A 13154-nucleotide genomic window follows, 5' to 3' on the forward strand; every position below is an offset into this window, starting at 1 on the left:
GTTCACCTTGTAAGAATGCATTCTTCACATCCATTTGCCATAACCCCCATCCAAGATTCACAGCCAAGCTTAATACAATCCTTATTGTATGTAGTTTAGCTACTGGTGCAAAGGTTTCTATGTAATCTTCTCCATAAGTTTGAGTGAAACCTCTTGCTACTAGCCTTGACTTCTTCCTCTCAACCTTTCCATCAGCCTTATACTTGATTGTGAATATCCATTTACTACTCACAGCCTTCTTCCCTTTTGGTAACTCACTCTCATACCATGTATCATTCTTGATCATGGCTCCTGCCTCAGCTCCAACTGATTCCTTCCATTCTTTATCCATGATTGCTTCTTCATAGCTTCTTGGAATATAGTTCTCATCCAAGTTAACCATGAACGCACAATGATCTTCAGGGTATTGAGCAAAGGAACACACAACTCGAGAAGGATCCTCCACAGCTTGGGCATTGTAGTACACTCGCGTGTTTACCCAAGAGGAAGGATCCTTTCTAATCCTTGTGCTTCTCCTCAATACAGGTTGTTCTTGCACTTGAACCTGCTCATCTTGTATATGCGGTTCTTGTGCTTCACTGTGATGTTCTTCATCTCCTTGGTCTTGCTCACCTTGATGATGAGAACCTGAGTTGAACTCTTCTCCTTCTTCACTCAAGCCGACTCCTTCTTGGCCATTTTCTTGAGTTTCAGGTTCACTTCCCCCCTCATGATCAAGGTGAGGTGTTTGAGCAGCTCTTCTTGGTTCATTTGAGCTCTCTTCTGGTTGTCTACTTCTTGTGGACTGATCCTGATTCATCTTGATACCAAGACCTTCCAAAATCACTCTTAAGACTCCAGCCTTATCTGATGTAAGATCCCTCAAGTCTTCTTGATTCTTCTCTTCATAGTATCCTCTTTCTTCAATGAACTTCACATCTCTAGATACAAGTACTCTTCTAGCTTCTGGATCATAACACTTATATCCTTTTTGAGTTGTTGAGTAGCCAATGAACATTGCCTTTCTGCTTCTTGCTTCTAGCTTGTTCCTCAACTCTCCTGGTACCAACACATAACACAAGCATCCAAACACTCTCATATATGTCAAAGATGGCTTGCGCTGGTTCAGTACCTCAAATGGTGCTTGATCCTTCAATACCCTTGTAGGTATTCGGTTGATTAGATAGCAAGCAGTGGATACAGCATCACTCCAGAATCTTTTAGGTACATTAGCTTGGAACATTAATGACCGAGCCACCTCCATCAAGTGCCTGTTCATCCTCTCAGCTACACCATTCTGTTGTGGTGTGTAGGGGCAGCTTGTTTGATGAAGTATTCCATGATGATCTAGATGGCTTTTGAACGCATAGCTTGTGTATTCTCCTCCATTATCTGATCTCAAAATTTTAATCTTAGCATGATAATGGTTAGTCACATAAGCTTGAAAGTTCTTGAATGCATCTATCACCCTATCTTTTGATGGAATTAGTGTTAACCAGGTGTATTTAGATTTTTCATCAATGAATGTGACAAAGTACTTATGATTATCTCTAGAGAAAATAGGTGCAGTCCACACATCAGTATGAATCAAATCAAAGCAATTTTCATAAACAGTAGATGTTCTTGGAAATACATTCTTACAATGCTTGCCTAAAATGCAAGCTTCACACTTATCATTTTCAAAAACCACACCTGGTAACATCAAGTTTAAAGCCCTCTCATGGGGATGACCTAGTCTAGCATGCCACAATGCATTTTTATTCAAACTAGAAGCAGAAGTAAATGAGCAGTTATGATTGGAAACAGGATCAAGCTTCTCAAGCATATATAACTCTCCCTTTGTAACTCCTTTTCCAATCAATTGGCTGCTTTCAATATCCTGAAACTTCACATCATTAGGACTGAATATAACATTGCAATTCAAATCAGTAGTGCATTTCTTAACTGAAAGTAGATTTGATGTGAATTCAGGAATATAAAATGCTCTAGTAGTCTTATCAAATAGCTTTAAGTTTCCTATTCCCTTAATAGGTATCTTATCTCCATTTGCAATCATCACACATCCATTAGTAGGTTCTATGTCTTTAATCAGGTTGGTGTCACTAATCATATGATGAGATGCACCTGAATCTATAATCAATGGTTTGGATGCATTGCTAGCATGATGGCAGATACATTTTGATCTATATGCATGTTGAGATGAGAGGATAGAGAGAAGATACATTGATAGAGGAAGAGTATTTGGACTGTCAGTTGTTAAGTTGGTGATCAGGAAGTGTTAACTTTAGAGTTTTACTGTGGTAACTTTATTTTAACCACAGTAACTACTTGGGGAAGTTATCTGATGGGATGAGAAGGTAACTTAGTGAAGAGAGGAGGGTAAACTCGACCAAAGAGGATAAGGGAGGATAAGGAAGGATAAGGGAGCACTTTGACAGCCTGTATGATGCTGGAAAGGAGAGGATGCTTTTACACTAGTGCAAGCATGTGAGAAAGCACAGCCAAGTGATTTAAAAGGAGTTCCAGCCTGTCCTTTGACTCCACATGCTTATGGATTTCGAAATTCACTTAATCAGCCTTATCTCTTCTTATATAGTTTGTATCTGATACATTAAATAATTTAATGGAGTTTTGAGTCTCTCTCTCTTGTTCTTATTCTCTCTAGAACTCTTAATCTCCTAAACATTATACAAATCACACAGATTAATTATTAAACACACTACAAACACAAAAGTGTTTATGGTATCAGAGCCAGGTTCCGCAAAGGGGAGAGTGTGTTTGATTATGATTTTCGAAATCTGAGTTTCTTGAGGTGTTCTTGAGGTGTTCTTGGTGTTCTTGATGTGTTCTTGGTGTTTTTTGGTGTGCTTGAGATCGAATTGAGTCTGTGGAGAGTTTCTGATGGATTCAAACGAGTTAAGCATGGTGGAGGAGATAAGATCAAGAAGTGAAGAGAAGAAAGAGAGAGAAAACGAGTGTGCTTGGTCAAGCTGGATAAAGACAGCTTTTGAAAGCTGTGGGATTTGGAGTAATCATGAAAAGGAAGAACCTTTAAAGGTGAGAGCTGCTGAGAAAGATCAGACAGCAAGGTTGGAGGAGATTCAAGTAAAGGTGGAACCTTTAAAGGAGGTAGCTGCTGAAGAAGGTCAGACAGCAAGGTTGGAGGTTCATGAAGCCAAGGGCGTGATCTATAGTCTAAGAAAAGGGAAGAACGAGTTGTATCAGCTTGTGGAGAGGCTGAGAGAAGTTGAATCAGAGTTGAGTATGGTGAAAACTCATACAGCAAGTCCGAGTTGGTATCAAGGAAGGAGGAAGCAAGATGTGATCTTTGGCTTTCTTATGGGAGAGATTTGTGAGCTAGTTGAACACATGTGTGATGTGTGGGAGATAAACAAGAAGCCAGATAGATGGAAGAGAGGTACAAGCTGCAAGAAGGTATGAGATTTAGAGATCCTTAGAGTAACTAGAGTATAAGTGAGAGTTTAAGTAGAGATTAGAAAGAGATTGTGAAAGATTAAGAGACTTGAGAGCTGTTTAGTGTCTAAGAGAGAATCATGGTGCCTTAAGAGATTAGAGAGAGACTCAGAACTGTCTGGCTTTATTAATGAGTGAGGTTACATATTTATATTGTTCTAGACATTAGGGTTTTCGAAACACAAGAGTAGATAAGCATGTGAGGTCAAGGGAGGAGCCTTTCACTACAGGAAATAAGGGTTTTAATAGCAATGTAATATAGCGGAAAAGAAGTTTGTGCTATTGTATGTTTGTGGCTAGAAATATAATAGCGTTTCTTTAAGTAAAAAGCTATTATATCTGGAGCGGCAAAATGAAATTTGCAAGCGCGCATGTTTTTGGGATTTTGATCTTTAGATTATAGCACTGAGAAAGAATAATCGTTATGGTATCCTCGACCGCTTATTTTTTTATTAAAACCCGCGAATGATAAATTTTGTGGGAAATATATCTTTGACCAAAGCAAAGAATATTTAGTACTTTTTCATTAAAACAAAAGAATATCGTCTCTGCATTTTCTCTCCCAAAGTGTTCTTCGTGAGACCCCTTCGGAATCATCGATCTCTGTCTTCTTTGTCTTCATCGATCTCTGTCTTCTTTGTCTTCTTCGATCTCAGGTTTGTCTTCTTTGATCTCTGTCTTCTTTAACTTGCATGCATCATGATAATAATCGATTGCTTATTATCTCAATAGATATGTATCGATCGTCTTCCATTTTTACAATCTACAATCATGAAAATTAATCGATTGCTTATTATCTCAATAGATCTCAAAAATGATTTTTTTAGGAACAAATTAACATGGGGCCGAAGACACGAGGAGGAATGGTTAGAAGAAGCAGACGTTCCCAAGGTCTGGAAGCAGAAACAGAGTTCATTGAGATAACCAGAAAGAGTACGAAAATGCGTAAGTTAAATAAGGGAAAAGAAGTTGCTATTGAAGAAGAAAACATTGAGATAAGGCAAGAAAGTGCTGACGAAGTCCCGACAAAGGTTTCTGAAGATGTTAATGAGGCGGATGGTGATGGTGATGGTGATGATCCACATGTGGAAATTGAAGTTGAGAATGTCATTGCTGAAGAACAGTCTCAGTCTGAGAATGGAGTTACTGAAGAACCTTCTCAGCCGAGAGAAGCTGACATGGAAGCTGAAAATGGAGTTACTCAAGAACCTTCTCAGCCGAGAGAAGCTGACATGGAACCTGAGAATGGATTTACTCAAGAACCTTCTCAGTCGAGAGAAGCTGACATGGAACCTGAGAATGGAGTTACTCAAGAACCTTCTCAGCCGAGAGAAGCTGACATTGAAACTGAGAATGGCATTTCAGGAGCAGAAGCATCGCCATCTGATGGAAAACAAAAGAAGAAAAGAGGACCCACAAAGATGCGTAAAGTGGCCAAGGATCATCAAGAGAAGGTTTCTGTGTCATTCACTGAGCTTGGCGAACATGTAGGTCCTGGATCAGTGACACTTTCATCGTTCCTTGGACCCCTTGTACGCGAACATGTGACTGTACTTCTTGATGATTGGAGGAATCTTGATAAGCAGACAAAGGACACATTATGGGAGGAAATTCAGGTATATATATGCCCTTAAGTCTATTGTATAATGTCTTTGTAAGGATTATAATGTGTGGCATTTGCATACATTACTGCAGGCGAGGTTTGATTTGAAAGAAGAGTGGCAAAAAGATTCAGTCTTCAAACAGATGGGCTGTTTGTGGAGATCTGGAAAGTCAAGGCTTGTATCACAACTGCGAAATGCAAAAAGCTCCACAGAGAGAGCAGCACTGAAACCAAGCAACATTCGATCTGTTCAGGTTTGGAGCGCTTGGGTTAAGAGTAGGACTTCGTCTGTGTTCAAGGTGAAATATACAGAGCATTTGGTTTTTAAGTGTTTACTTCGGAGATTTGATTGATCAAATTTGATTTAATAATATTGTAGGCAAAGAGTGAAAAGTACAGAGCACTAAGGAGAGCTCAGATTCCTCACACCACTAGTCGTAGAGGAATGAATCGTCTAGCTTGTGAAATGGTAAGTAACAGTATGTAATTATATTATATCTGAAGATAGAACAAACTGATAAGTAAAACAATATATCACTCTTGTAGAAAAAAAAGAGTGAAGACCCTAAGAAGATTAGCCGGAGCAAGGTCTGGATAGCAGGACACACTCACTCTGATGGTAGACCTGTTAGACCTGAGTTTGCTGAAACCATTGTAAGGTTTCATTGTCTGATTAATTAAGTTACTCTTTTTGGTATTGAAAAGGACCATAACTTATATTGTGTTTGTCTCAGGAAAAAATAATTTCACTTGATAGTCAAATGGACTCCACATCCAGTGTTAATATAAAAGAAGATGCTGTTAGTCAAGTGTTGGGAGTAGACAAACCTGGACGAGTCAGAGGGTTGGGAAGAGGGATTACTGCTACGAAACTAGCATTCTTGTCAGCTAGAGACTCCAAACTTGCCGACTTGGAAAGCGAGATTAAAGACTTGAAGATTCTGGTCCGTGACTTAGCTGGAAATAAGGTGAATTTTCTTTAGTTTTAACTGGTTATATAATGTAGAATTTCCTTGATTGATATAAAATCAATGATTCATTTTATGTTTTTACAGAAAAACAATGATGATTGTGTTTCTCCATCTGAGGCTAGTTATGTATACAAAGAAGGAACTAGAGTTCAACTACTTGATTGGTGTGAGTCAAAAGATGTTGTTGTCGCTGAAGGAGAATTCTGCTCTGCTGAAGGTACATACAAGATTGGTCGTATTCCGATTGGTCCTAACGCCGCGGCGGTTGTTGTAAAGTCGGTATCAAACCCGAAGGCATCTGTTTGGAGGCCAACTACGGATGTGCGTAATCTTCAGGAAGCAGCGGGATGCAAAATTCCATGGCCAATTGATAAACTGATACTAGATAGTGCATCGAACAACCATCCAGTTTCCTCGGATGTGTTAAGATCAAAGGTCATTCCATTAGCACGTATACTTACGTTTGTATTATAAAATTCAACATGATACTAACCATATGCATTGTCAATATAGAATACTACCGTAGATGATCTTGAAAGGTGCAAGATCTACGATTGGGTTAAGGGCGTCGAGGTAATCGCTGAAGGTTTTATGGGTTCGACTGACCCATATGAGATGGTGAACAATGTTCCTTTGGGTCCGAATGCTGTAGTTATGAGAGTTGCTAAGGTGATTAATGGGAAAGCTTTTCTATGGAGGCCAACAAGTGACATGACAACAATGAGTGATGCTGTTAATGAAAAGATCGCATGGCCGCTCCATAATGTATCAGTAATTAAAGTTCCTGAAGATGAAGGGGAAGCTAGTGTCAGAAGGCCTTCATTGGTAAATTTACAAACTTCTCTCTTTTACAAACTTATTTAGATGTAGTTGGTGTGATGTATTTGTTGTGCTTGTAGAGTCCAAGTGGCAGCACTAGTTCCACCCGTTCAGGTGGTAAAAAGAAGTGCATCTTGTTGGACCACAACAACTCAGGACGGAAAGTCGCAGAAGGCAGAGTAAGTAGTACTGATCCATTGTGTTTAGTCCATCACGTCCCGTTAGGTCCCAATGCAAGTCGGGTCTGGGTTGAAGTGGCCTTGATTGAAGATGCATCTCTATGGAGACCAAACTCTTTTCTGGAAGACATATCAGATGCTGTGGGCAGCACAGTGGCTTGGCCAAATGATAAGATTCTGTATGTTTAAATGTACTCGATCGAGTATTCTCAAAGACATATTTATGGATCGGAGTATGCTTGTTTTGTTTTAAGACATATTTTGCTTGTTTGGTTGTAAGACATATTTTGTTTGGTTGTTAAGACATATTTCTAATAAGATTATGTAGGCTTGGCATATATATAAATTATAAAAATAAGTGGTCCTTTAAAATTTTTAAAAAATAAGTGTTTCAAAATAATTTATACAATTTAAGTGTTCCATTAAAATTTTTACAAATAAATTGTTCATAAAAATTTATACAATTTAGATTTTAGGGTTTATTTAGGGATTCAACCCTATTGTAACAAATTTATACCCTATCATCATATAGGGATTCAAATTTAGGGATTCAACCCTATTGTAACAAATTTATACAATTTAGATGAAACAAATTTAGATTTTAGGGTTTATTTAGGGATTCAACCCTATATAACACATAAGGATTCAACCCTATCATCATCTATTCTCCATATAGAGAAATCATTTTATACTTATTTCAAACATATAATATTTTTGTTAAAAAAAATTAATAATAAAATTTATTAAAATTTAAATTTTGTTTATAACATAATTTCCCATCATTTTCATGCATTTTTCGTAATTTAAAAATAAATTAATATAGAATTGTACATAAACCAATAAGAAGGAATGGTGGGGATAGATGACGTGCCTTCATAGAAGCCGTAGGATCTGATTTTTTAATCTTTCAATCTCCGTCTTTCCATCGGAGATCTGTTCATTCTCCTTCTGCGATTACTCAAATCTAGGTTTAGTTCCTTTTGCTGACGCCTCCTTTTCGAAAATCGAAGGTTTCAGTCGATTTCCCTCGAAGTTATATTGTTCTGATATGGAAAAAGCATGGGTTTGGCTTCCAAGGTAGTAATCTTTTCGACATTTTAATTCATGACGAATTCTTCTTCTGTTCCAAATTTTTTGTTCTGATTCTGTTCCTTATATATATATATAGGGCTAGCCTCGAATATTTCGAAGGAGCAACAGGCTTTGTTACTGCATCAGCGAGGAGGTTAGGAGATCCGACAGAAATATTATGTCCCTGTACTCACTGCAGAAACCTTTCCCATCAAGTTTTAGACAAAGTAACGGAGCATCTTGTGATTAGGGGTATGGATAAGAAGTATATGAGGAGTTCTTGTTGGAGTCTTCATGGTGAGAGAAGGTCTGATATGAATGATAGTGTCCCTCAATCAGAAACAGAGGCTTATGGTTTGCTAAGGACGGCTTATTTTGATAGTGGTGAACCTGATGAACCGCCTTCTGATGACACTGGAGGAGAGCCTGTACATGGTGAACCTGATGAAGACTCGGAGTTTAGGAAGAAGTTGAGAGATGCTGAAACTCCATTGTACTTGACATGTAGCAAGCACACCAAAGTTTCTGCGATCATGGCCCTTTACCGCATCAAAGTAAAGAGTGGAATGTCAGAGGCTTACTTTGATCAGCTACTGTCGGCATTACATGACATGCTACCAGAAGGTAATGTACTACCAAAGTCGACTGATTCGATTAAGAAGTTCTTGAAGATTTTTGGGTTTGGCTACGAAATGATTCATGCGTGCAAGAACGATTGTATTCTCTATAGGAAGCAATATGAGGAGTTGGAAACCTGCCCAAGATGTAGTGCTTCTAGATGGGAAATTGATAAGCACAGTAATGAAGAAAAGAAAGGAATTCCTGCAAAGGTCCTACGGTATTTTCCGATCAAAGACAGATTCAAGAGGATGTTTAGATCAGCAAGGATGGCTGAGGATTTGCGATGGCATGCCAACAATGCCACTGAAGATGGTATAATGCGACATCCTGTTGACTCGTTATCTTGGGCTCAAGTGAATAATAAGTGGCCAGAGTTTGCTAGTGAAGCAAGAAACCTTCGACTCGGCCTGTCAACAGATGGTATGAACCCTTTCTCTATCCAGAACACAAAGTATAGTACTTGGCCAGTGTTGTTAGTCAATTACAACTTGCCACCAACTCTGTGTATGAAGGCTGAGAACGTCATGTTGACTATGTTGATCCCTGGACCGACGGCTCCGAGCAACAACATTGATGTTTATCTAGAGCCACTGGTTGAAGACTTACAAGAATTGTGGAGTGAGGGGATTCAGGTATACGACTCATTCCTGAAAGAGAAGTTCACACTAAAAGCTATGTTGTTGTGGACTATAAGCGACTACCCGGCTCTAGGTAGTTTGGCAGGTTGTAAAGTTAAAGGGAAACAAGCATGCAATGTTTGTGGAAAGGATACACCAAATAGGTGGCTCAAGTTTAGTCGCAAGTATGTGTATTTGGGGAATAGGAAGCGACTAAGCCCTGGACATCACTACAGACGCAGGAAAGGATGGTTTGATAATACAGTGGAGAAGGGGACTGCAAACAGGATTCAAACCGGTGCAGAAATATTTGCAACACTAAAGAACTTCAGGAATGACTTTGGAAGATCTTTAGCAAAGAAAAAAAAAAGGAAGAGAAATGTTGTCTCAGAAGATGAGGTGGCTGAAGACGAAGAAAATGATGAAACGAGTGATCAATGGAGGTGGAAGAAACGATCAATATTCTTCGATTTACCGTACTGGAAGGTATTATAGCTATTGTTAGACTGAGATACGATTGTCACATTTTGTTTATCCATTAACTGATCATTCTGTTTTCAATGTGTTAGGATTTGCCGGTGCGTCACAACATCGACGTCATGCACGTGGAAAAGAACTTGTCTGATGCATTATTATCAACGCTGATGCAGAGTGCTAAGTCAAAAGATGGCCTCAAAGCGAGACAGGACTTAGAAGATATTGGAATCCGGAAAAACTTGCACACACAGGTACGGGGAAAGAGATTCTACTTGCCTCCAGCAACTTATTGGCTCAGTAAGGAAGAGAAAAAGATATTTTGTCAAAGGTTGTCTGCGTTTAGAGGCCCTGACGGCTACTGCGGTAATATTGCAAATGTTGTTTCAATTAACCCTCCTATGATTGGAAGTCTTAAATCCCATGATCATCATGTACTAATCCAAAATCTGTTACCTGCTGCGTTACGAGGGTTGCTTCCAAGAGGACCAAGAGTGGCAGTAACTCGAGTATGTAACTACTTCAACAGATTGTGTCAGCGTGCTATTGACGCGGAGAAGCTGATAACTTTGGAAAATGAGTTTGTGGAGACAATGTGCCAACTCGAGCGGTTCTTTCCTCCATCGCTCTTCGATATCATGTTCCACCTTCCTTTACACCTAGCAAGAGAGGCACGTTTGGGAGGTCCTGTGCACTTTCGTTGGATGTATCCGTTTGAGAGGTTTGTTTTCATTTTGTTCGCGTAATGTAAATTGTTTATATCCTGAACTGTTTTTCCGATCAACTGAGGTTTGTAACTATTGCTATATTGTTTGAGCTGTAGATACATGAAAACACTCAAGGCATATGTAAAGAATTTTGCTAGGCCAGAAGCATGTATGGCTGAGGGGTACTTAGCTGGAGAATGCATAGCCTTTTGTTTAGAGTTCCTAAAGAATTCTGTACCCGTTGAAGAAGTACTTAACCGTAATGAAGATATTCAGTCTGATGGAATGGTTCTTGAAGGTCGACCACTGCAAAAGGGAACAGAGCTTATTCTTTCAGAGAAAGATAGAGACATAGCACATCGATATGTTTTGATGAATATGGCTATTATGGATCCCTATGTTGAGTAAGTTCTACTGTCCCTCTCAAATTCAGATTTTTTTATCAGTCTGATAACTCTCTACTTTGTTATGAGAACCAGGAAGCACTTACAAGAACTGCAAGATAATGATGTTCGATTAGCAACAAATGAAACTTTGTTATGGAAGCATCACACCCAACAATTTGCTGAATGGGTGAAGAATAAGGTTTGTACAACTTCACTATCTGTTCACTTTTCTATTCACATAGCTCACACAGTTTTACATCCTTGTTAGATACCTTCTAACTCAAAGGAGCATTCTACGAAGCTGAGGTGGTTGGCCTTTGGACCAAGGTTTACTGCTCATACCAATAAAGGTTTTGTCATTAACGGGAACCGATTTCACATACAATCCGTTAAGCGAAAGACTCAGAATAGTGGAGTCACTTACGAAGCTTTCAGCATGTGTAGATCTTCTGCAAGAGATACAAGACATACAGCCGATATGGTCACATATTATGGAGTGATAACAGAGATCATTCTTCTCGATTACCACATGTTCAGCGTTCCTTTATTCAAGTGTAATTGGGCGAACAGAGGCTACGGTGTTAAGGAAGAAGATGGTTTCACCCTTGTCAATCTTCATGTCAACCAAACGCCATATTTACAAGATCCATACATTCTACCATCACAAGCAAAACAGGTATTTTACTCTAGAGAAGATGAAGAATCGCCTTGGTATGTTGTTATGAGAGCACCACCGAGAGGATATCATGAACTCGAGACAGAGGAAGACGTTGTCGGAGCACCATTACTCGCACAGGAATTTGATGATACAGAGCAATTGTCTGATGATGAAAGTTTTTGTGTTAGAGATGATTGTGATGGAATTATAGTTGCTGATTGATTTTTTTTGCATGGAAAATTTGTGAGAATTGAATATATTTTTTATTTTCGAATATTTTAATTTTCTTCGAATTTTAATTAGAATTAATTTTTATTTTACATTTTTTGATTCTCTATTATTTTAAAAATCAAAATATTAAATAAAATTTGTTATAAACAAAATGAAACAATTGCATATAAAAAAATGCAATGAAATGTTCAAATATTGCTATTGATAGAAGACGACAATAGTAATTACAAATCGCTATATTTAATTTTAAAAAATGCTATAGTTAAAAAGTTATAATATCATTTTGGCGACGCTATAATACAAATTTACAATTGCATAACAAGAACCGCTATTAATAATAAAATATCAATAGCACAACAAAAATCCGCTATGAAATGTACGAGACCTATTATCGCGGGCGATATTGGAGCGCTTTCTACAACGCTATGGTAGCGTCTTATAGCGCTTTAGCGGTGCCATCAAAACCCTTATTTCCTGTAGTGTTTGCTTTTGTTTGAACCGGCCAATGACTGTCCTCACACGTTCGGGCATCTTCCTGATCCAAGTCCAAGATGCTCTTCCTTTCCAGCCCTTGCCAGCCTGTCCTAGCTGTCAAGCCGCGCCTCCCTTATCCACTCCAACGTCTGGATAAGCTTTTGGTCAAGTGTAACTTCACCTCGGTCCATACGAGTTCCTCGGTGAAGTTACCATCCTAGTTTTACCTTGGTACGGTCAGTGTACGGATGGCCCGTCCGTACCATGCCTTAGCTCACTCTTCACTCCCTTTCCTTTCACTCCTTAGCTTTCTCATGTCCTTAACTCCTCAATGCCTTCACATATACCTCAACACATCTCAACACTCCCCCTCAAGCTTAGCTTTGTGATAGTCTAAGCTTGGACAGCCATGAGATCTTCCTCATTAAAAACCTCACCAAAGAAAACCCATTGGGACAAAACTTTGATGAGGGAAAAAGAGTAAAGACCTCATGACTTAGGGGATCAACTCCTTCTCTTCCCAAGATCTATGAGTCCCAATCTAATGTGAATGGACTCCATAGTCTTTTGTCTTGCAGCCTTAGTGAACACATCAGCCAACTGATCTTCACTCCGAGTGTAGCATGGCAGGATGACTCCTAGGATGATCATCTGCCTCACTTTGTGACAATCAACTTCAATGTGCTTGGTTCTCTCATGAAACACCGAGTTGGAGGCAATGTGGATAGCTGCTTGGTTATCACAATGCATTGTCATAGGCGCGGCTTGATCAATCTCCAAATGCTTCAAGATGCCTTTGATCCACACCAGCTCGTTGGTAAGCTTCAGCATAGCTCTATACTCAGCTTCTGCACTTGAGCAAGAGACCACCTTCTGCTTCTTACTCTTCC

General features: G+C 39.1%; 2 protein-coding genes across 3 annotated transcripts; both read left to right on the plus strand.

Annotated features, from left to right (window-relative positions):
* The first annotated feature begins 3682 nt into the window (after window positions 1–3682).
* On the plus strand, window positions 3683–7363 carry LOC106388262. Its single transcript, XM_013828291.3, has 9 exons — window positions 3683–4109; window positions 4281–5069; window positions 5149–5355; window positions 5436–5525; window positions 5603–5710; window positions 5791–6024; window positions 6112–6462; window positions 6541–6852; window positions 6927–7363. The coding sequence occupies exons 2-9, from the start codon at window positions 4293–4295 to the stop codon at window positions 7212–7214; spliced, it is 2367 nt and encodes a 788-aa protein (XP_013683745.1). The 5' UTR covers window positions 3683–4109; window positions 4281–4292; the 3' UTR covers window positions 7215–7363.
* Window positions 7364–8058: 695 nt separating this feature from the next.
* Window positions 8059–11881, plus strand: LOC106430388. 2 transcript variants are annotated; one of them, XM_048772476.1, is made up of 7 exons: window positions 8059–8102; window positions 8194–9820; window positions 9904–10174; window positions 10280–10529; window positions 10632–10919; window positions 10995–11100; window positions 11170–11881. In XM_048772476.1, exons 1-7 carry the CDS (start codon window positions 8074–8076, stop codon window positions 11779–11781), a joined length of 3183 nt encoding a protein of 1060 aa, XP_048628433.1. In that variant the 5' UTR covers window positions 8059–8073; the 3' UTR covers window positions 11782–11881. The 2 variants fall into 2 exon arrangements, with proteins under 2 accessions (XP_048628433.1, XP_013726622.1); XM_013871168.3 differs by having other exon boundaries at window positions 9904–10529.
* The last annotated feature ends 1273 nt before the right edge of the window (window positions 11882–13154 follow it).

Source organism: Brassica napus, unplaced genomic scaffold (genome assembly GCF_020379485.1).
Source record: "Brassica napus cultivar Da-Ae unplaced genomic scaffold, Da-Ae ScsIHWf_1689;HRSCAF=2313, whole genome shotgun sequence".
NCBI classification, from domain to species: Eukaryota; Viridiplantae; Streptophyta; class Magnoliopsida; order Brassicales; family Brassicaceae; genus Brassica; species Brassica napus.